Consider the following 23,132-nt stretch of genomic DNA (forward strand, 5'->3'; position numbering starts at 1 on the left):
GCACGCGCGCCGCGCCGCCGCCGGCGGCCTGCGCGCGCGCGCGGGGCTGAGGCGGTGGATGGAGGAGGGGGGAGGGGCAGGCGCGCGGGACGGGCGCCGTGAGGGGAGAGTCGGGCCCCGTGAGGGAATGGCGGGCGTCCCTGAGGGGAGGTTTGCCCCCGAGGCTCTCCGGAGCGGCTCCGCCGCTGACAAGAGATCCGACCCGCCGGCCCTCGGCTCGGTGCGGGGATGGCGGAGCAGAGCCCCGCTCCTGGGCAGCCGGCTCAGGAGTGACAACCCCGGCCAGCCCTTGTGCAAGTAGCTGTGACAGCGTTGCGGACCTTGAGCGCGGGGGATTGGCAATCCTTCCTGTTAGGCAAAACATCTGCCTTGTTAAACACAATACTTAGTAAATCCATAATATGGAGATTGATTTTCTTTTTTTTTTTTTTTTTGCTTTCTTCCTCTCCAGTGGTTGTAAGGTTTCTCAGCTGCCTAAAACAATTCCAGTGATTTCCGTGGAATCGGGCTGATTTTATAAGTAGCTGAGGGTCTGCTGCTCCGACACGGATTCATGGAAGTCCGTGAACATCTCGGTAAATGGGCAAAGAGTTAGAGGCGAAGCGATTCTCTGCATAAAATGTCCCATTCCCGGTGTGCCCCGGTCAGGGTGCTGCTGGACTTCATTAACTTCCATCCGGGGCACACCTGGCTGTTTGCACTAATTGAACAATCACGGATACTTCCAGAGTACGCAACAGCGATCTCTGTTTAAAAAACATTGCCACTGAAAGGAACGCTTCTTAAGGGCCTACATTATTATTCAAATTGATGCTGAGGATGATGTAAAGAAGGAAGCGTGTTCAACAGCACTTCACTGATCTTTCTGCAGCAACTTATATCAGCCTCATTATGCTGTTTATACAAACACAGTAAGATGCCCTCCCATTGGTATTACACTACTAATTGGAACTACTACTTTCAGACAGCAAAAAGGGAGTTTTAAAGGCCAAAATGGAAACCTGGCTTTAATGTACAACACAGCATTCCTTTCTTTACTGAGGTCTGTTGAATTTATAATTACAAATCCATTCTAACCTATCCAAGCATTTTGTACACTGTATTCTACATATACTGCATTTATCGATGTATTTAATCGATATGATACTTTTGCATTACTCTTTTGCTGTCAGGTTTCACAAATAAATACTGTCTTAACATAATGAAAATAGACTGCGTCTGGCATAAACCCACCTGAAATGAATTCTAGGAAGGTTCCAGTCAAGGGTGGGTGGCCAATGCAAGAAAACAGTGGGGCAACCTCTGCTTCACTCTACAGCCACCCCAGTGTTTCCCTACATAGATTTGATCCCATAGGTTTGCGGCAATACTAAACCAGGGGCTTACGTTAGAGTTTCATTAATATGAAACTACATGATCTTTACTTTTTAATAAACACAAAATACAGATTTGGAAGACATTTGAGGAGAGGAGACTAGAAAGTAGGAACAAGTAGAAAACTTTGAGGCAGCTACGCTTCTGTGTCTTTGTAGAGCAAAGATTTATCTCTCTTTTCTGTTCTTTTTTCTGGTTCAGCAATAGGTAAGCCAAGAATGTCAGCAGTGAATATCTCTGCTGTGATTTCTGCTGGAATTTCTTCTTCAGTCAAAGCTGCTGCACCTGGAGAGCAGTTAACAACACCACAAAACACACAGTAAGTGATGTAAAAGTGGCTTTCCAGATCAGTAAAATTTATAAGCAGCAGTAAGTGGATAGAATGCTTTTAAAGATGTATGAAGTAATCATGAAAAACACTGGTTTACTAGCTTAAGACTTTATGCATTCATATCAGGGATCGACGCTGGGAGGCTGCGAGTCTCGCCCTGCAGCAGGTCCCTGCCTCAGCAGAGTCAAGGGGCCAAATGCAACTTTTACACACTGGCGATTTGACATGGTTTTAGGATCCCAAGGAATCCCAAGGGGATTTCAAAGCTGATTTGTAGTGCTTGGCAGATCCCTTCAGGAATTGCACCTTCGTGGCAGGCTGCCCATTGCCAACGGCCCTAACCAGATGCTGTCCTGGACTGGTGTGAGACTGGGATGTGAATTGTACAGAACACGGCGCTTCCCACCAGTTCCAATTACAATGGGCGATGCCGCTTGGCTGCAATCAGTGTGCAATTTGCTGTTCTAGACTGGTGTAGACTGGGACATAAATTGTAGACAAATGCGGTAGTTATCAACAGCTCCCTTACAATGGGCATGGCCGCCTGGATGAAATCAACACTGCAATTTGCATATTGTAGGATTCCTTTTTGCCTGTGGACGCTGGCGTGTAAACCTTCCACTGTGTGTTTCTAATTTCAGTTCCGAGCCAGCAGATAGACAGACAGCAATGTAGTCTTGTCAGGTCCCAGTTATGTTTCATTGTCCATTTATTTTTTTTCAGACACACCCATGCAATTGCTGCATGGATGAAGGACAATCTATAACTCTACGACTATTTTTGCAATCCCATCTGAGCGTTTTTGACAGCTCGTGGCCTAACAGGGTAATTGCCTTGCAATTTAAATTATTCTGTTTGGGAATTGAAGCGATCTGGCTTCTGTGCTGTGTGGAATGCTAATCCTGTACCTGAGGGATCGTAGGTGTCTGGATCAGATCCTTCTCCCCCGGGATGCTTGCCCAGCAGGGTGGTCAGACACTGCGCCAGCTCGTCCTCTGTCATATGCTCTCCTGTACAGAGCAAAGCGAGATCAGCACAAAAACTAGAAGACAACTCAAGTAAGAATGGTGTACAACAAAACAGGACACTCTGAAAGAGGATTTGACTTCTCTGAGATAGAAACACATCGCCAATCAAAACGTGTGATCCCAACATGGGAAAATGCTGATCCTAAGGAAAATTGTTCTTGCATATTGCATTTTGGGCAAAAAATATTTATCAAAGGAAGCGATTCTCATGCAGACAGCTCTCTAGGAAACATTGCACTTGCAGGGGCTTGAGCTTCTATTCCCACTGAATTCCTGGCACAGGAGAGACCACAGTCCCTGTTGCCCCGTGTCCATGGCTGTAGCCGTTTCCACACAGAGGAGGAAGAGGAAGGTGCAGGAAAGTCTTGATCTGGTATCCTGGAATAACCAGGACATGGCACTCGTTCCCGGTTAGTAGCTGGCTCATGCCCTGAAGCATAGCGTTATAGATCTGTTATGAAACTGTTCTAGCTAATGTATCTATTTATGTTCACACCATCCGTATAAATAACTAACCTTTCTCAGGCTGGTTGAATCCTTGCTTTCCAAGGATCTTTGTGGCAAGGAGTTTTACCAGGCAATGTACTGAGTAAAACAGCATTTCCCTTTACCTGTTTTAATGCTTTGCTGCACTTTTACAACAGGAGCAAGACAACAGAAGTTCGTTATTTACCCGTCTGTGGCATTGGCCGTAAACATGTTTATACACAAGATCCGTACTCGTCATTTGACAGACAAGACACCTCAGGCCAGCAGAGATTTCCAGAGCAGTAAAGAAGTGCAGCTGAGACAATAGATGTGATTATTCAATTTAAAATTCTAAGACAAGTGGCTCCACACGCCTGCCCTGGTTACCAAGCTATAGTTCCAGATTAATTTTTTGCTGCAGTGAATACGTGCTGAAATTGAAGGCAGAACCAGGAAGCATAAAACTAATATTAGAAAAGAAATAACTCACCTCTGCACTGAAGCAGCAACAGTAAGTCTCCTCTCTCAATAACTTTGTCTCCATTCTCATTATCATAGCCAAGAACCTGAAACGCTCTCTGTATTCTTTTCATTGACAAGCCGAACGCAGGTCGATGATTTATATAAAGTTTGATAAAATCCCCTAAATTTATTTTTGTCACTTGTTCTCCAGTATCCACGTACTCGCTGAATTTTACTTCATTTATCATGTCTTCAATCTAAAGATCAAGGCAAGACAGATTGTTACACGCTTTGTTTTTGAGGAGCACCAGGCCGGTTTCCGATCTCATGTATGCCAATGTGCCGTAATTGCACACATACTGGTACCACAGATGTCGTGGCCATATCGCGATAATGAGCTAGGACTCAGCAGCTGAGGATGGACGTGGCTAACGGTTACGCACTTCTTGTTGTGACAATATTAGGTAAAGGTGGGGGTAGCAGATACATAGTCATTTTGGATTTGCTCTGTCTGCTTGTGTGATAGGCACTCAGCAGCAGTTACCAGGACCTTTGCTGCAGCTGTGGCTCCACCTCTGGGGACAGTGGGCAGGCAAACCACAGAACGGTAAATATACCACCCCGCTACAAAAGTACATGCGTGGAAGTCCCAACACAACCAGGTGGGTTGTACACAGTATGTACGCACCCTGGGAGGCATCAGCGGTCTCCCCCCGACACGCCTCTGGTGCAGTTCTGCCACTGCACAAGCCAAATCTGAAAAAATTTGCTCAGAGGGGCTGACATCCTGCACAGCTGGACCGCTCTGCTCTTGGGCAAACAGGCAAGCGCTGGCCGTGCTGGTTACTAGTGGTTTTCCTGAAGCCTGGTGCTGTGAGTCAGCCCCGTTGGCAGCTGTGCAAATGTGTGTCCGAAAGGCAGGATCTGCTCCATGCCTTCATTGTACTTGTGCTCCAAGAAGCAGCCCCCTTGCAGATACAGGGGCAGCAGAGAAATGCCAGGAGAATTCCCCGTGCCAACACGTACCAAGCATGCTACTCCCCGGGAAGGGAAGCTGATGCAAGATCTCCCTGGGGAGGACTTTGCGTTCAGCCTTGGGCCTTTGTCCTTGTGTCACAAGTTTTTCCACTGAATGAAGCCTGGGGAAGAGGGAAATCTCAGCCTTAGATTTTTTTTCCTGTAGCGAATGTCACGCCAGGCAAGAACAGTCATTTTCACTCAGCTCTAGCTGATCTGGGATTAGGTTTTATATCAGCCCCACTGAGCTACAAAAAGAAAAACATCAATTCCCAAAAGCTTTGCTAGTCAGCCCAAGCTGCCTTCTCTCCCTCCTGCTTGTTCTTTATTAAAACACTCTAGAGAGAAATGAACTTTCTCTCTGGATTTTAATACTGTCCAGCCTGCTTCGAGACGCAGATTGTAGGTTGCCTGGTTTCACAGCAGCTTAGCACCTCTGTTTCCACGCCTGAAATGCTGTTTTCTTTTTAATTTGGGGTAGGGGAGGGTTAACAGTTATTCTTCCAGAGACATTTCCCAAGGGAACATGCTCTTTCTGTCCCCATGAGGTGAAAATGTAATGAGCCAAGGAAAAGATCTAACAAAGTACGAGGGGATAACGCCACAGCTTGACGCAAGGGCAAAGCAGTCCCGGTTTAGACTAACATTTGCTGGTTGCGGGGGCTCCAAAGCAAGCCTGTTAGGTGGTGGCTGTGGCAAAGGTCCTGCCTCCCATCTGCTGGCTCTCCTGGCAGAGAGTATGCCCAGGCAGATGGGGTGGCACTGACTCACAGCACCATCTCAGCAGCCCGTGGGGTTCCTGTGCAATCAGCAGAGACAAACACAGCCTCCCCCGCAGAAAGATGAAGGGAGCACACAGCGATGTACCGCTTCCCTTGGGAGAACCCCTCCTGCGTTGAAGGGCTGTAGCTTGTGCAAAGAGGTCGTTATTTAAATCTCCTTGCATCAGATTCGGTAATTTTTTTGTCTGCGCTTTAATTTTTGCCAGGTTACAACATTACAAGTGAGGTTTGTATACAATACAAACTGCCTTGTAGAAACAGCCACAAAAGGGGAAGAAGCAGCACCCTTATTAAATCAGTTGTCTTTGTCTGATGTAAAATTTGAAGCTAAAAAGCTCTTGAGAAATATTTGATAGGAAGCTCCGCTGCTGGAACCTGAAAGGCAAGCTCAGAGAGTGCTTCTGCAGAGTTTATCAGTTATGAAAGAGCTTTAAGTTCCATGGGAATAAAAGCTGCTGTCTCCATTTAAAATAATTTTTTCATCAGTCCCAGGCAGAACTAGAAAGAGAGGCTCTGTCAATGTCCAAATGAATGATTGCATGGACATTCCCACCCATGCTGGTAACACATGTAGGATGCTCTGATTGAGTCTCCATCTGACCTGGAGGGACTCAGCCCATGGCCCCCCAACCACATGCTGTGTGTAAAGCAGCTCAGCCACTAGTAGAAGTCACAGAGAGACCAAAGCACAGCGCTGCCTGCACATGAGGTACTTTAGTCCATAGACTTTGGATAGTTGGAGGCTGCTGCCCTTAGGAGCCAAAGGAAGATTCAATTCTCAACTTTCTCATTTAACTTTTCAAAGAAACCCACCTCTGCAGCGGTGGCAGAGCACTCAACCTCCAGAAAACCCTGAGGTCATCTTTTTGTTGAACACTCCTGAACCTCCAGGCTCCAGGTTTGCTCAGCCTGCCCCTGCGGTGCCCAGCTCTCTAGTGAGGAATCATTACTTTTCGCGGAATTTGCTGCCAGGTTCTGACCACTACTATATTGATGCAGACCAAGCTAAACACATTGAAAGCCAGCAAGTATACTGTGGAGCCATCCAGCACAATGGTCAGAATCTGGCCCTCAAGACATTTGGTAAATACAAGTACAAAAATTCTTGCCCTTTTTTCTTTTACTAACAACAGTAAAAATAACTGACCAACCTTTTCCTCTGATGGATAAAATCCCATTGCTCTCATTACAGAAGGAATTTCCTCCAAGGGAATATGCGTTGACACCTGTCTGGTCTCCAGTGTATCGATACCATGGCTGCGCAGCTGTGCATAGTAAAAATAGTCTTCCAGTTCCTGCGCAGGATTCAAACAAGATACTGTAAAGTTCAGTTACCAACAGGCGCAGAAGATAAGGCTTCTGTTAAGATTTACTAAGAGGCATATCAATGAGATTGCTGTTAAAAGGCGAGCTGGACAAAAAATAAGGAAATGTCAGGCCCGTATAAATGAATCTTAAACTCCAACCAGATGTTGCCAGACAGCATTCACGGTGAGCATAATTACCCTGAAAAATTCGCCTTCTCTGCCGCCATCCAGTAGGTCGTAGAATGGGATCAAGTCCTCCCCACCCAGGGAAGCAGCAGCATCCAAGGCACTGGCAGAAGCAGAGAAAAGAAGGCGCAGGAAGGGTTCATGTGAGGAGAGATTTCACGTTTCCCTTTCTAGTCATTGTTCACAGACACTTTCAATAAATAATTCCTCAGAATTCAGGAAAGAAAAGCATTGCCTTGAACCGAGTACTATTTTATCATCACCCTGTACTTCTACAGCATATTTCATACCCAGGTTTTACATACAATAGCACAGTGTGGGAATTAATTATTACTGAATGGCCCTCTTGTTTAGTGGAATGAGCACAGGGCTGGGAGCCAGGAGCTTTTCCATGGACTTGAGCTTGGTGTCTGGCATTTAGCTTTTCTGCTTCCTTATAGAGACATTGAGGAAGATGAATTAGCTAGATCAGCATTTTGAACATGCAGAGAGGGCTGGGGCTTGGTGTTTGCAATAAACCGCACAAACCTAAGCTCCCTGTTCCTTGATCTAACACATTCTTCCCCAATAACTCAGTCCAATCCATTACGCTACTTCCTCTGCTGTAGCGGGTGACTGTGTCGCAGGTGCAGTCTACATTAAACTGAAAGCATCTGAGTGCCACCTCTTTGTTTCAATTTCATAGGCAGTTGGAGCCAAAAGAATCCGTTCAGCTTGTGCAGATGAAAAAGGAAACCAAGCCTGGTAGCGCAATCACAGCATAGCGTTGCCACATAATACCCCACGCCTGGCAGCAAGGCTGCAGTTTCACACACACCTCTGTAGTGCTGCTTCCACTGGGGTTTTTTTTGCAAGCTTCATGCTTTTTTCATAATTAAGTTATCTGGGTATTAAACACAGTGGAGATGCACAAGATGCCAGAAGCAGCAATAAAATGATAATTAGCTCATCAAGAGCTTCGCTCCGAAAACAAATTACATAGAAATTCAATGTTGCCTGGACCCTGGCCAACCATTATAAAGAAGGATCATTTATATTCTATTGCCTTCCTTAAAATGTCGCTTATTCTGACCCCCGACTGCTTAAGCCACACAAAGTGGAAAAGAAAATAAATAAGCCTATTGCTTTCCCATCCAGGTTTCCTTTGTTTCTGGCACATGAAGGTGAGCTGGCTCAGCACCCTTGGGCTCTCCTCTGAGCAAGCAGTACCTGCAAGAAATGTTTTACACAGGACCAGCGCGTGTCTTAAACGTGAGGTCTTTGTCCTAGGAAGGTGAGGGGCAACGGTGTTTCACAGGTGCACTCTAAAAGGCAAAAATAGGAGTGAGGGCTAAAAGCCAGCTCCCATGGGATTGATTTGCCAGAAACCAGGAGACGTGCTCTGTGCTAGCAGGGTAACATGCAGGATTAAAAAAAAAATCCAGCCACAAACCAATAGAGACCATGCCACACTATCTAAGTTTTCTAGCTCTGACATAGTCTAAGCTCCCTTTCCAGTCCTCGAAGTGTGAAGGAGAAGTTGTTCCATGCTGGCCTGGCAGTTTTCAGCTCATTCACAGCTGCCTGCTCCCTTTCGATATACACGTCTATCTACCAGGCATCCGCTGCCGTGCTCGCAAGGGGAGAGCCCTCTGCCCAGCACAGACATTGCCACGAGCAGCTTTGGTCCTTGACATGCAAAGAATCCAAAATATATCTCCTATCATTGCCGTGTTACCCGCCTGCCACATGGGAGCACGCGTCTGGCACCGCTGCCCAAGGGAGCTGGCAGAGGGAGACTGCACATTTGCAGAGAAAGGCGGAAGAAACCTGGCAGGGTTTATCGCTGATGCTCCGGGCCAAAGCCTGGAAATCCTCGTTTGCAAAAGCAGCCTTCATTCCTCCAGCCACCCCATTTACTGCAGTCCATTTACTCATGTAAGCAAAGCTTTATAGGATTAAGGTGGCTTGTCCTAAATCCAGTCTTCAAATGCAGGGGGGATTTCCTAGCAAATGCTGGCCTATCCCATTTGGAGAGCAGACACTTTTGCATCAGCAGCCGCCCCGTATGCTCCTCCTGCAGCCAGTGCTGCTCCTCCAATCCCCTGCCTAACCCCGACAATCCCCCATCACACTGGCCAGGCTCTCACAAGGACCAGAAAATCCTCTGCTCAACTTCTTATCCTTTGGGTACCATTTCCCAGACTGGAGTATTTTACAGGCGCTACAGCCACCGCTTGCAAGGTCTGCTGGTTTAATCCCCCCTATTGACTATGTGGCTATATCACACAGACGGGAGAAAAGCACCCCCAAAAGTGTGTCCCTCCTGTTTCAGCTGCCATCCCACATACCTACTTGGGGCCTGATAGGTCACTGCAATCTCGGCTGACCCCACCACCATGCCACCATACCCAGCGTGGCACATGGCCACCGTGCTGAGCTGCCTGTAGGTGCTGAGCGAGGGCTTTTGGAGAGCCTGTGTGAGTGCAGGATGTGAGGTTCCACTACTGATAAACCCACTTACAGGCCAGGTGCCCAGGAGCTGGCAACCCCCAGGGTTGAACAGAGATGCTGCCAGCCTCAACTCATGCTCCCCTCAGTGAGTGGTGGGTCTCCTGCTTGCAGAAGTGCTACGACCTGTCCTTCACACCATGACCATGACTTGGCAGATGCAGTTTGTTGGCCTGGGCACGGTGTTGTGGAAGGAGAGTGATGCTACAGGGCTTTGTCACCTGCTCTAAAGGGACACATGCTCAAGAGAGCCCTGCAAAGAAATGCTCCCTGAGCAGCACCCTGCTGTGTTGCCCCATGGGCGCAGCACTGCCCTACACACCAGGATAAGTGCAGAAATAGCTGGGACACCTGGCTTTAACTCCTCTGGACACAAACAGAGACCTTTTAGGACAAAAGCCCCATTCTCAGAGTAAATGCCGGGGAACATTTGTTTCAGCTGTGTTGGCTAAACAGCTGTGGAAAGACACAACAAGACTCCTTTCTCCTTCCTGCAGTACTCACTTTAGGTTGACCTCCCATTTCATAACAGTGCAGTCATTTCCCCCCGCTGTAAAGATGTAGCGTCCGTCATAGGAGGTAGCAAGGTCAGAGACACCATCCGGGTGGCAAATGAAAGCTGCAGATTTGTGGGGGTTGCCATCAACAGGCAAAATCTGCAAGCCCACCTGTAAGGAAAGAGGGAGCCTGGGTGGGCCGGGGGTCCCATGGGAGGGCTGCATGCCGGGACAGCGCTGCATCCTCCTCCCAGGAGCTCGCTCACCTCTCAGACAGGACCAGTCTACACATGGCTTTGTCTGCAGTGAAATTCCCCCAGGGACCACCACCTCTACAGGTGGGGGGTCTTGTACAGGTGGGGCAGATGGGGCTCCATACCTTGTCCTTTGTCATGTAGGCCAGATAGCATTTCTGGGGATCCGTAGTGTTTGTTGTTGGGAGGATTTGTATCTTCTCCAATGGGGAGCCATAGGTTGGTCCCAAAAGGGTCTTTCTAAAAAGCAAGCAACATTTTCATCCATTTTCCCTCTCTGAATGGCTGCTGTGCACAAGGATGTGTAGATATGGGGATGTGTGGTGGGTGTAAAGGCTTTGTATTACTGGCTGAGGGGACAGGATAGGACTGGGTCCCTGGCTAGAAGGGACCACATTGGGGCTAAGAGAGGAATTTAATGCTCAGGGATCAATCAGGTCTTGAGCTTTGCTTGTGTGAGCTTCTGTCTCTATCTGATGTCCAGTTGCTGCATCTCAAGTCCAACAGTCTGGGCAAACCAAGACCCACCTGCAGCCACAACCTTGCTAGATGACACACTAGTGAACAGCAGAGTGGACACAAGGATGGAGCAACCTGGGGGCCCTAGAGCAATCCCAAAAGCTGCATCACAGATAAGCAAACACATGCTCATGGGTGGGAGCAGGGCAGGCATTAGACCAGAACATAGAGTCAGGATGGGGGCATGAATCTCTCCTCTACCTGCACATTTTGGTTGTCGTGTTGTAGAGCTTCATTTTGTAGCAGTTGTTGGCAGTGAGGATAAAGGACTCGGTGCTGAGCTGTGGGTACCAGGCCAAGCACAGGGGCACGGCAACCTGCTCTATGCGGTCCTTGTGCAACACCACCAAGTGGTCCTTGCTGCTGCTGTTCAGGTCGTATTCAATCTGGAGGGAAGACAAGGAAACACAGCAACTCCCCTGTGGTCTGCCAGCACCCTGAACCTTGCAGATTCACTGGATGTAGCATCTCTTGCAGCAGCCAGGGCCACCAGCCTGCAGCGGCAGAGCCTCAGACCTGAACCCTGGGCAGATCTGCCCTGAGACCAGGCTGAGAAACAACTCCCTGCCATGGGGCTGGTGTGGAGAGGGTTAGGAGATGCAGAACCAAAGACCGAGTCTCCCTCGATGCCCTTGTCCAGCTTCCCTCTTGAACCACCTTTAGACTTTCACGCCAACCTACCAGCTGCCGGTCCTCCCCAAGGCTCAGGAGCCTGGGCTCGTTGCTGTCTAACTGGACCCCAAAGAGGATGCTCCGGATGGGTTTGTAGTGGGAGTGCAGCCCTGCTAGATGTTCCCAGCATCTGCTCCCATTTCGCAGGACTCTCTTGTAAACGGTCACCGAGTATTTCTCATCCTGGAATGACAACGCAAAGGTCAACAAAGCCGTGATCCTCGCACATGTCCCCTGGCTGGCAGCAGGCAGCTTTACGTGTCCCCTCTGGGCTTAGCTCAGCCCTTTCAGTTTTGTGAGTCCCACCAGAAGGATTAGAGTCACAGCCAGGATAAAACACCAGGTCAGACAGGTTTGGGCAGCTGCTCCCAAGGGCAGCACCGCAGCAGTCCTCAGCCTGGCTGGAGCATCCTCCTGGCTGGAGAGCATTCCCTGACATGCTGTTATAGCAGAGTGATAGTAAATCAAGTTCAGTGACTCCCCAGAAATCACAAGGAAGATGCACTGCTGTGCTCTGGCATCCATGCCTGAAGGGGGAATCTTTCCCTTTGTACAAATCATCACCAGTTGCTACAACCTCTGTGCCAAACTGCTTCAACACTGCCTCCACACTTCTGCACCAAGATGTGGGACGAAGGGAGCAACCCTCCTCAGCTGCACCAGCCAGGAGGAAATCCCTGCTCCAGCCCTTTCTACAGATGGATGCAGAGCTAAAGCTTGTCACTAAAGTTAGTGATGGGACACTGCCTGCAGCAGGTCTGTGGAGCGGCTGTGACTGCTGACGTTTTTCCAGAGTGACTCTTTAAGCCAGGAAAAGCATTTCAGAGTCACGAAGCCCCAGGGGAGGGACAGGCAGCTCTGCCGTACCTCGCAGGATGGCTGGAAATTCCCAATCCCACCAAAAGCTACACATGTAAATCACCGAGAGGAAAAAAACCAACAAGCTTACTGCAGTTGCAAGGTACTCCGAATCATGAGAGAAGCTAATATGAGTTACAGGACCATGCGAGAACTTGAACTCATTGCAGCTGGAGTGAAGGGAAATGGCATCGAGGATGTAAACACTTCCATCAGTAAAACCAGCGGCCAGGAAATAACCTGAAAAGCATGCCAGAAAACTCTCATGACACAATTGCTCCTCCTGGGAAGCCCAGTACTTGGCACACGGGGAGGTCATGAGGCCAGGATACCTTGAGGATCATAGGACAAGCACTGGATGCCGGCCTCAGTGAATATCCTGCTAACGAGGTACTTGGTCTGCTGGTAGTCCCACACCTTCAGCAGCCCACAGTGACTCCCCACAGCAACGAGTGCCTGCCGGGGGTGACAGGCGACAGCATTCACAGCTTGCTTCACCTCTTCCATGACTTTTTCAACGTTTGCCCTGTCTGTTGCAACATGGAGCACGGTTGCATCAGAGGTTGAAAGGATAAAGTTCCTGTTTAGTGTGAGAGAAACAGAATTTGATGAATCAGACTAGCTGGCTCGCATCCCTCCAAGCTATATTACACATCAGTCTCTTTTTGGCAACTTAGTTGGACAATCACTTATATTTTGCGATATGCAATATGCAGACACTTCTTGACCTGGAAGGCAGGTGGCACTTTGCATTCATGACCTGGTAAATCTCCACGGGGAAGACATTGGAGCCAGTTCCATTTTCTACTTGGGTAGGCAAGCCAGAAGATGAATGACATCTGTGTAACTTTTGCCGTTTGCAAGTCACTGGTGTGTGAGACGGACAAATGAGCAATTGAAGATACTCTGAATAGTCTTTTCACATGTCTCCATGCCACCACTGTCAGCGGCTCCATGTCGACCGCGCTGCCACGGACAAGGTCAGAGGACAGTTTCAGTCCCACACTGCAGACAGAGCGGCTGCATCTGTTCCCTCAGCCACGCTGACCGTAACGCAGCAAGCGGGTCCTGCTGCATAATTGGTGGTGTGTAAAGCAGACATCTGAATAATTATGCACGTTACAGAACAAATATGTATAGTCATCAGTCTGCCTGAGGACTGGGAGGCTGGGCCCAGTTAAAAGGTCAAGAGACCACCACAGAGAGATCTAGGAGCTGCACAGACAGACGTATGTGGCGGCACAAGTGGGGAAACGGCAGCCTCTTTGCTGGCCCGTGACAGCCATTGGGTTATGAACATCTGGCCCGGGCACTGAAGGATGCTGTGCCTCTTGCATGCCTTAGCTGGGCTCTACAACCATACCTGATGCCACCAGCCTGGTGGGGTGAGTGGGCTCAAGGCTTCCCTTTTGGTTTTTGTGCTGCCCAGAGCAGCTGCAAGCGGCAGGAGCTGCAACAGCAACCCAGAAAGAGGGACGAGACAACAGAGACCGAGAGGGAAAACCAAACCCTTCCCCAGGGCACTGCTCCAGGCTGGAGAGGAATCTGTCCCACATGGCTCTTTGGAAAACATGTGCGGCTAAGGACAGACGTTGCCAGGAGAGCCTTAACAGGAGTGACAGACATATGGTTTGCAGGCTGGATTGAGCCACAGAACAGCTTCATCTGGCCTGCAGACTCCCTGTAAATCCTCAGGCACAGCTACGTCACACAGAGGGGCAGAGAGGGGCCGGTGACCAGGCTGGGGCCGTTCCAGGCTCCTGAGTCAATGTGGCACAAGCCAGCACCGGTGCTATCGCCGCTGGGGCAGTCTCTGCACTGCCACTGCCCCGATTAGCTTGCCCAGCCACAATAAAATCTAACTGGAAATAGCCATCCACGGGAGGAGTTTAAGGGGGGGATTAAGGGGCCCAGCGGGAGCTGGAGGCTCAGCATTAGCACTGCCTGGTGTGCCGGGTACGTGACAGAGGAGCTGTGCGCCCCAGGACCAGCTGATCATCTCCGTGCCTGCGTTAACACTTCTCTCGCCTGCACCAAGGCATCACATCGAGTTCCGAATTTAGGATGTGCTGGAGCCCACCCGCATTTTGGCAGCCACTGGGAGATGCTTGGGGGCTGGAGGCAGAGAGGAGCTGCCCAGGAGATACCCCCCCAACTTGTCTCTAGTGGGCAGCTGGCACAAACACCCAAAATGAAAATCTGCAGAGAAGGGGAATGAAGGAGCACATTCCCTCCCTGTCCTGCCTCCCTGTCCTTGTCCTGCCCAGAAGCTTGGGTACAGGGTTGAAACCTGCTCCAGCCAAAGAAGCATCCCATGGGGCAACTTTCAGCTGACCATCTCCCCCGCTTTCAAGATGCAGGGCAAATGCAGGAGAAAGCCTGGGTTTGTAAAGGGGCACTCACCTGGCAATGAAGGGCTGGCTGCTGGCGGTGCCGGAGGTGGAGCAGGCTGGGGAGGCATCGGGAGGCTCAGAAGGAGTTTTGGAGAAGGAGATGGACCGAATGGGACCCACTTTGCTGTGGCTGTAGCAGGTGAGGAACTGCAGCTGTCCATTGTAGAATTTAACCTGACCTTTTACATCCCCTGTCACTATGCAGCTGTAAGGAAGGGAAAGCAACACACTGATTGAGAACTTCCAAATATCTCTTGGATCGCATCCTTGGGCAGAAGCAAAACTCTCCCCATTTTCTTTGCACAAGCGCATGAGAAGAGCCCCATACAGATGTGCAGAGGGAAAGCCCAGGGCTGTGCAGAAAACACCAGGCTCTGCTGTGACCCTGGTGTCCCCTGCCCTGTCCCCAGGGCTGTCAAAGCGTTTGGTGGCTGTCTGCTCCCTCTGTCGGTAACGGCCGGGAGGCTGAGCAAGTCATCCACGATCCTCTGTGACCGTGGCCAACCCCGCGCCTGAGCTACCCCAGCAGAGCTGGAATCACGTTGGCAGGAGTTTTCAACCTCTTTTTTTTTTCTTTTTTTTTTCCCCCACAGCCAAATTCATTGCTGAAAAAAAACAGAGCTGTGTCTCATAAATCAGCGGCGCTTTCCTGCATGAATTTGCCTGGTCCTTGCACGCTGCCAAGTGACTTAAAAATGCAACACTTGGCTGTAGTTCATCAACGTTAGCTCTGTGGCTGCAATATCTAAGGACTGTACCTACGGCTACTGCAAACTGCTGTCCTGTTACCTCTCAAACACCACGAGCACGGTAAGGCTGTCCTTCTGCACAGGCACCAGTTTGGTGGCCTTCATGCCGTGCAGCTTGACCCGCAGTTCCTTGGATGGGGTGGAGGGACTGACCATGTCCCACACCACCAGCTTCCCAGCCGAGGTGCCCGTCAGAGCTTGTGAGTTGTTAAAATGAAAAATCGACTGGCTGAAGTGTCCCACCACAGTGTTGAAGGTCTGCAGAGAGAGCGGCAAGGTCATGCGTTCATCCAGGGTGCTGGGTCCTCCCTCCGCAAGCAGAGATGCTCCTGCTTGGCCCCTCCACGTAACATTCCCTCCCTGTCCCGTGGCAGGACCACCAAAGGAGAAGATGCAGTGGGACATCTCTGGGAGATAGCGCCCCTCCTGACCTCAGCTCAGGCAATCCTGGCTTGTCCCCTTAGGAACCCAAGGGGGAGAGGATAGGGATGTGGCCACTGTTTTTGTTTAAGGAGATGGGAAAAGACAGTGCTGCTGCCAGGAGGAAAGCCAAGAGGGTGACATGCTGTGGTGTCCCCTGCCCTGTGCTTACCTCGTTGCTCAGGAGCGGTGCGCTGTACTGCAAACCAGCATCACCCTGGGGAAAGCAGAGAAAATGTCCGGGATAAGCATTTTGTAACTGTGCCAGCATGTCCCTTCCCCGTTTTCTGGGCACTGGCCCCATGCCGTGGTGACCAAAGCAGGGTTCCTGGGGCAAAAAGGCTCCAAGACCTTCCAGACAACACAAAACACCCTCCCTCCACCCACTCTTCTCCCAAAATCTGCTGACCAGCACACTGCCTCACTAGTGTGCAGCCCTCTGTGCTGCCTCCCAACCCTCTGGGATTGTGTCTGGCACCATAAATACAACTTTCCATGTCCCTACTTACCCACAGGTAAAATATCACCTGGGTTTTGCTGTTGCTGACAAACTCATAGGAATTTTGGGGGTTAAAAATGACATAATCCTGAAATTAAAAGGTGAGAATCTCATTAACGCCAAGCCGAGCAATGCTTTCTGCTTGTTCTTTCATGCAAAACATCTGCTTTTACCCAAAACCCACTTTACCACCTGCACTGAACTGAAAAGAGAGGGCAAATTCCCTGTGAAACACTAGAGCTGTGCTCTCTACTCTGCAATAGGGGACAAGCCAGCAGGGCTGTGGGGTTTTCCTGCCATGAGCCCTGGCCAGTGCCAGGGCTGCAGTGGAGGACATCCCACCAGGGTGCCCTCCACGGCCCATGGCTGTTGGGCAGCAGAGGAGCAGTGATGATAGCCCCAAGATGCTCCACAGGGACAGGGTGTGATCCTGTCTCCCATCCCCAGCCAGCATCTACCAGCAGCCCTGTACTGGATGGGGCAGGGGTACAGGAGGAAGTAGGTGAGGATGAGGCTGCTGAGTCCCACCCCTCTGTACCCCTCGGCCACCATCACTCACCTGATGTCCGAACTCGGGCCTCAGCTCTGTGCTGCACATGGCTTTCTCTGTGGGCAAGGTCCACTTCCAAACACAAACTCTCTGGCAGAGAAGGAAAAACAAAGGGACATTGGTGGCTTGGGGGAGCCAGGTGAACCCCATTCCCTCCAGCTGCAGGGGATGGGGGGGGATATAAAAGACTGGAGCAGGATAAACCCAGCATAGCCTGGCAGCAGAGAGCTTAATTTTAGGAAAAAAAATGCTAGAAACTACTTCAATGAAAGTGCATTGGGGTCAGAAGCTTTTATTGCAACTTAAGATGCATTTCCTTAAGTCCACAGCATTCCCTTGAATGAAATCCAGGTCTGTCTTCCAATGGTTCAGCAGAACCAAGCCATCACTCTGCAAACCTGCTCCACCTCTCTTCTGCTCTCCCCATCCGAATTCCCTCCTTCCCCTTCACTGCACTAGGAACAACTTCCAGGGACCTATCCCGCAAGGCTACCAAAGAGGAGATATTTTCTTTACCTGCACTGTACCAGCACTAATAGTCACCAAATACTTCGCATCCTGGGAAATGGCAATAGCACTGACCCCATCCTCTGGATGACTATCAAAGATGGTGCGCACCGGTATCCTACGGAGAAAAGTCCTCGTGGGCTCAGGGAACACAGGGGGTTCCTGGCAATTGCTTGGCAAAATCTGTGGCACAGCGCAGCCCAGGCGGTGTGGCTGGCGGGACGGGGGGTCTTCAAACACCGGTGCTGTCACTGGAGCAGCCAGCACCATGGCTGATGGTCAACATCCTCTCCACCCCTTCCTCCCAAGCAAATGGCTCTGGGAAACAACTCACCAGTGGTCTTTTAAGAAAACAATACTACAGCTTGGAGACATGGTGCACTTAGTCTGGGGGAGCTTGGCCCCATCTCAGTGTTCCTTGGATGTGGGTGATATGAGGACGATGAAGCCCTCAGTTTGGTTTTTGGCTCCTTTGCTGCTTTATCCCATCCCCATGTTTCTCCCATTTCACTCTCAGCTGAGGCTGAAGTCAGTCCTAAGAGATTTACTGGACATAAGAAGTTTCCAAAGGAGGAGGTTCCCAGGAGCTTACCCAGAGTACGAGTCCCACACGATGATCAGAGCATCTGGCCCTCTGTCAGCGGTTGCAACCCAGCGCCTGTCTTCACTCACACACAGGCAAGAAATGACATTTGTGTGGCCCTGAGGAAAGAGAAGCAGGAAAGTGCCTCGGAGGCTCCAGACCTGGTGGCTCTTTAAAGCATTCATCGGACCGCTTTGCTCATGAGCTCCCCTTGTCTTCCCTCCCATGGGTTCTCCACTCTCATCCTTCCAGCCCAACTTTTGCATCCCATTTTTCACAGGCTCTTCTGAGCCTGTCACCCTGTCCCTGTGCCTTGCTCTGGCTGTGGCTCCCCAGGCTGAGGAGCAGTGGAGAGGAGGGGGCTACGACCCATGTGCCACTCGCCACCACCGCTGCAATCCAACACAAAGTGCCTTCCACCAACACGTGCTGGGAATGGCAACAGGCGTGTGAGCAAAATGATGCACTCTTTTGCATGGGCTGCTCCTCAATTCAGTTATAGGTGACTCCTAAGCACCCTCACACCACAAAAGTATGGAACACCCACACGGCAAAGCTGCCACGGCAGCTGCAGCAAAGACCACGGACCGCTCCAGCTGCGAGCACACAGAGGGCACTGGGAAGAGATGGAGGTAGAGAATTCAGGAGGAGGAAGGAAAAGATGCATGGGCTGTGTGCCAGACCTGCAGGTGGTACTGCCTGTTCCCCAGGGTGTCATGGATGACCACTGTGTGGGAGGAGATGTAAAGGAGCACCCGGTCCTCCCCGTCCATCAGGCAGTGCACGCCCAGGCTGCTGTTGTAGCCAAACACCCAGGACAGGCTCTGCAGGGAAGAGACACTCCTGGCTCTTAGCGGTTGCAAAAAAAAAGCCACAAAAGGTCTCAGGGGTGATGAAAGAGAGCTGGGAAGGAGTGCCAGGTGCTGTGCGGACCATCATGGTGGCACTGTGCCCGTTGGTACTCACGAGGGGGTGAAGTCTGGTCTGTTTGTCGTCCTGGAAGAGCATCCCTGGTGTGGCCGCCCACACCAAGCTGGCAGAGCCATCACGCTGGTCGACCTCCCTGCTCCTTTGCTGTGTTTCCTGCTCCTTGCAGCCTAAGCAAGGGTTGGAAATTCCCCCCTTGGGCTCAGGCAGTGCTGGGGTAGCCCAGGGGGTCTGGCACCCTCCAGGCTCAATGTCCCAGCAGCATCTCCCCCCAGGGTAGTCCTTGAAGCAGCTGTGTCCTGCCTCCCAGCCCAGGTGCTGGGCAAGGTACCTGAGATCCCTATCCCTGAAGGAGACCACAGGACACCCAACAGTGCATCTGCTCCAGCATCCTCCGGTTCTCCTTCCTTCTCCTTGGCAGCAGCAAGGGGGTCCTTGGAAAGAGAGAGATGTTTCAGTGGGTGCCAGCCCCAGGAGCACTGGGCTGGTCTGGCTGGGGGCTGCCCTGCAGCTGCTGGGAATGGAACCCAGCACACCTCAGATCCAACCTACACCACTCTCAGGGCAGGCCCCAATATCAGGATACACCTCTGCTCCTGTCCAAACTGCCTACGGATTTGTACTCAGGAAAAAAAAAAACATGGAAAATTTCCCACCAGTTGCTGTTTCTCTTTCTGCACATCTTAATCTTGTTCTCTTTGCACCTCCACAGCAGCCTGTGTCTCACACCAGAACCTCTTTCAGTCAGGTCTTATTGCCTGGACTAAGATGCCCAAGTTTCTCCTCTAGAACTAACCTGTAGATCTTGTGAAGGCAAAAAGCCTGGCCTTTTTGCTGTCCATCCCCCAATTATTCCCCATGCAATGGTTACTGGTTGCTGCAACAGTCACAGGCTGGAGAGGGAGTGGTGGGAAATTGAAGTTAAAAACAGCAGAATCAGGTCCTGGAACTGGGGCTGAGGTGGCTGCAAAGGACTCTCCAGCAATCCCAGCTCTGCTGCCAGTGTCTCCCGCTGTGCTGCCCATCAAGCAGGTAGGAAGCAAGGGTAAAAAAAAAAAAAAATCCCACCATTGCCTTCCTTGGCCCCTCGTCAGGATGTTAATAGGCGTATTAACTAGCCCTGGGCTGTCAGAGCTCACAGCAGCTCCTGGACAGGCTTTCCCCCATCTGAGCACCAGCCAGTTAAGCTTGTTCTTGGGATCCACATCAGTTTTTGCCTCTCCCCATGGGGCTACTTGATTTTCTATGGCAATCTCTCATGCAAGGTATAAACCTCACTTGGACACGGTTTCTGTTTCCGAGGGAGGTGAGATAACGTTTCGCTCAGCGCAGGGAGGTGGCCAGGTTCTCTCCTGCTCATGTAACTCTCAGGCAGCTCAAGTGCTCAGCAAATATTGATGGCTGGACTGAGACTGCACAGAGATGCTGCATCCGCTGAGCCCCACTGGTGGGGTCCCTGCTCTGCCTCCCTGGGGACGTCTCGTGAGAAATCATGTCTGGGAGACACCACCCCCTAGTCCTGGAGCCCGGGGCTCTGCTTCCTTCAGGACCTGCTCACAGACCCTGTTGGGCAGAGCTTGCGGTGGTGCTGCCCTCACCTGCTTAGGCAGCATGGCCACCTCCTGAGCTGTCTGTCCATCCTGGGACGTCTCCATGGGCTCACTGCTTACTCCTGTTCTTCCCCGAGTTGTCTCCTCTGGTGTAACTTCACTTGACCTGGCATCCTCACCTTCACCCTCCTTCCAGGGAGCTGGGGCGCGGAGATGCTCTGAAATACTTCACTCACCACCCAGGGTTTGGCTGCACAGCAACCTGGAATTCAGCACAGCAGGAGGAAAGGGCACACGCGAAGCTGGGAAACACATCTCAGAGCCCTTCTTCAGCTCCAGTAATGCTCCTGCCGAGCACAAGCCAGCCCAGCACAGCCCCTGTTACTCCAGCTGCGATCAGGCTCCCTCCCTTGTCTGCCTGCACACCATACCGGGTAAGGACATTTCCCCTCGGATGGGGTTTTGTCACTGTCCCCGTAAACAGCAGAGCTACCCCTGGGCAGCAGCTGGTTCATCTCTGGCTCCACAGGTCTGGATTTGAGCCACCACCAAAACCTTGTGCACAGAAAGCTTTCACAGGAGTGGGAAGGGGGCCCAGGGAAAAACCCTCCCTCCGGCCTCGGCACACAGGATGGATGCTCGGGGACAGTCGCAGCCCCACAGCTCTCACCGGGGCCACCGCAGAGCTGTTCCCAAGCCCCCTCCAGGCCTTGGTGGCTCCCCAACCGTCCCTGTCCTCCCACTGCCCCGAGGGACCCCACAGCTCACCGTCACACCAGTCCCCGCTTCTGTTTGCCTCTGACCGCTGTTCCCAGGCAACGGCTGCACCGGCCGCCGCCAGCGACAGCCCGGAAAGCAGCAGGGGAGACGGGGGGCTGTACAGGGAGAGAAGGGGGGACCCTCCCCCTCCCCGCCAGCTGCCATGGAGGGGCAGTGCTGTCCCCCTGGCCAAGGCAGGAACCTGGTTGAGAGAGGGATGTTCAGCCCTTCACCCTGCCCAGGCCGAAACCCTGCTCGTGGCTGTGATGAAGCCCCCCCCTGGCACGGCCAGACCCCTTGGAGACCAAACCCTCACCCTCCCTGGGGAACAGGATGACAGATCTTTACCCGGTGCCCCCCCCAGGGGGTTGTAGGCATCTTCTGCTCCCTTGTCACCCCTGAGCAGGACAAGCAGAGTCAAAGCAAGAAAAATCAGCCTCCAGCCACCACCAGGTCCCCCCTGCCATCTCCAGCTCTGTGCCAGTGTGGCACTTGCACAGGGGATGCCATTCCTAGGATTCACTCTGAGCTATAGCCATCACCACCGCAGATAACCAGCTCTAAGCACTCCCAACTCTTGACTTCAGCCTTGCTGTTAAGCTCAAATAATAACAATTTCCAAATCTAATTTGTTTTTCCTTCTGCCCAGCAAGAGCCCCATACCCTGCTGGGAGATGAAAGGAGTTTTGTTATCAGCTCAAATTATCTCCTCGACCTGAAGAGGCTGCTGCGCAGAGGCAGGACGTCCAAAGCACTCTCAGCTCCTCCTCTGTGGCTCAACCCACTGCCTCAAATCGGGGCAGTTTCATGGTTTCAGGGGCAGGGATTTGCACCCATCTCTGCTAGGTGCAAGAAGGTGGCCTCGTTCAGTGCATCGGCTCCTGCACATGCAGCTTGTTCAGACATGGTGCTTCTCTTCCCAGGTGACATCATCCAGGCCATGTTCCTTGATCTTATGGGGTACAGGGAGTCATCTCTGCCCTCCAGCACCAAAATCCTGTTTATTTTGACTGAGAGCAGCTCCTTTTCCGCTCTGGTCCTGTGGCAGAGGTTTGAGCGTGGTCTAAGGAAGAAGCTCAAAGCTTACCTACCCACAGCAGGTTTTGCAACATAATCTGTTTATTACACTTGTCGGGATCTTTGAACCTGTTCTAGTCAGGACACACAACTGGAGGGGCTGGAGATGCAGCACTTGGGATGTAGAAGTGTGTCCCCTAACCCTATAAGAGCCTTGCAGAGCCGAGAGCCCTCTGAAGCCTTCAACACCCTCCATGGAGAAAGGAAAATGAGCTCCCTGAGAGCAGGGATTAACCCGGCTGGCGGGGCTGGACCGACCCCCTAACCTCATTTCAGGAACGGTACAGAAAGCTGGGATTTTCTAGATCGTTTCATCCCAGGAGGCACAAATGCGAAGGCCTAGAAGGATGCATCCCGTGAGCTTTTCTTCTCCTGGATTGGTATCAAGGCCCAGATTCACCGGCAGCTCAGGTCAAAGCTAGCCACAGCTGGGATAACCAGGCATTTCCCAACTACACAAGGCCAAGGCCAGCCCCTTGACGGTCTGACACTTCAGCTGCCCCTTGATGCCCAGTTTATCCACATACTTACACTTACATTCCGTTTTATAGGGACGGAAGATGGGGCAGCTTGCAGCCAGCCACATTTAGAAATTGCAGCAGCACCTACAGATACAAAAACCCCTTTCGAGGAAAACAAAGCTCCCAAACCTGACACAACATGCACTTAAGAATTCTTGTTTTATGCAAGTCATTTGGCACTGTGGTCCCACCAGAGACTCAGCCTCCTACAGACTGACCCCACGGGGGTACTTACCTTGTGACTACAGATGGGGACATCCCACTGCTTCCCAGTGGGATTTGACAGTGGATTTGGGAGCTGCAGTGGCCTTTGTGGGCCATAGCGCCCAGGGAAGGTCAGCAGTGCAGGCTT

The 23,132-nt window shown here is 51.3% G+C and overlaps 1 protein-coding gene across 1 annotated transcript; it reads right to left on the reverse strand.

Moving 5' to 3' along the window:
• Nucleotides 1-1,510: 1,510 nt before the first annotated feature.
• Nucleotides 1,511-23,101, reverse strand: CFAP251 (cilia and flagella associated protein 251). The gene is made up of 24 exons (XM_074159791.1): nt 23,016-23,101; nt 21,192-21,298; nt 20,472-20,623; nt 19,189-19,307; nt 18,913-19,045; nt 18,630-18,770; nt 17,956-18,065; nt 17,373-17,481; nt 16,866-16,946; nt 16,317-16,394; nt 15,980-16,024; nt 15,428-15,645; nt 14,649-14,843; nt 12,578-12,825; nt 12,337-12,485; nt 11,397-11,570; nt 10,917-11,101; nt 10,322-10,436; nt 9,950-10,113; nt 6,968-7,058; nt 6,614-6,757; nt 3,692-3,920; nt 2,614-2,715; nt 1,511-1,659 (listed from the first exon to the last, which is right to left on the reverse strand). The coding sequence occupies exons 1-24, from the start codon at nt 23,099-23,101 to the stop codon at nt 1,511-1,513; spliced, it is 3,324 nt and encodes a 1,107-aa protein (XP_074015892.1).
• Nucleotides 23,102-23,132: the final 31 nt, after the last annotated feature.

This window comes from Numenius arquata, chromosome 16 (assembly GCF_964106895.1).
Source record: "Numenius arquata chromosome 16, bNumArq3.hap1.1, whole genome shotgun sequence".
In the NCBI taxonomy this organism is placed as follows: Eukaryota; Metazoa; Chordata; class Aves; order Charadriiformes; family Scolopacidae; genus Numenius; species Numenius arquata.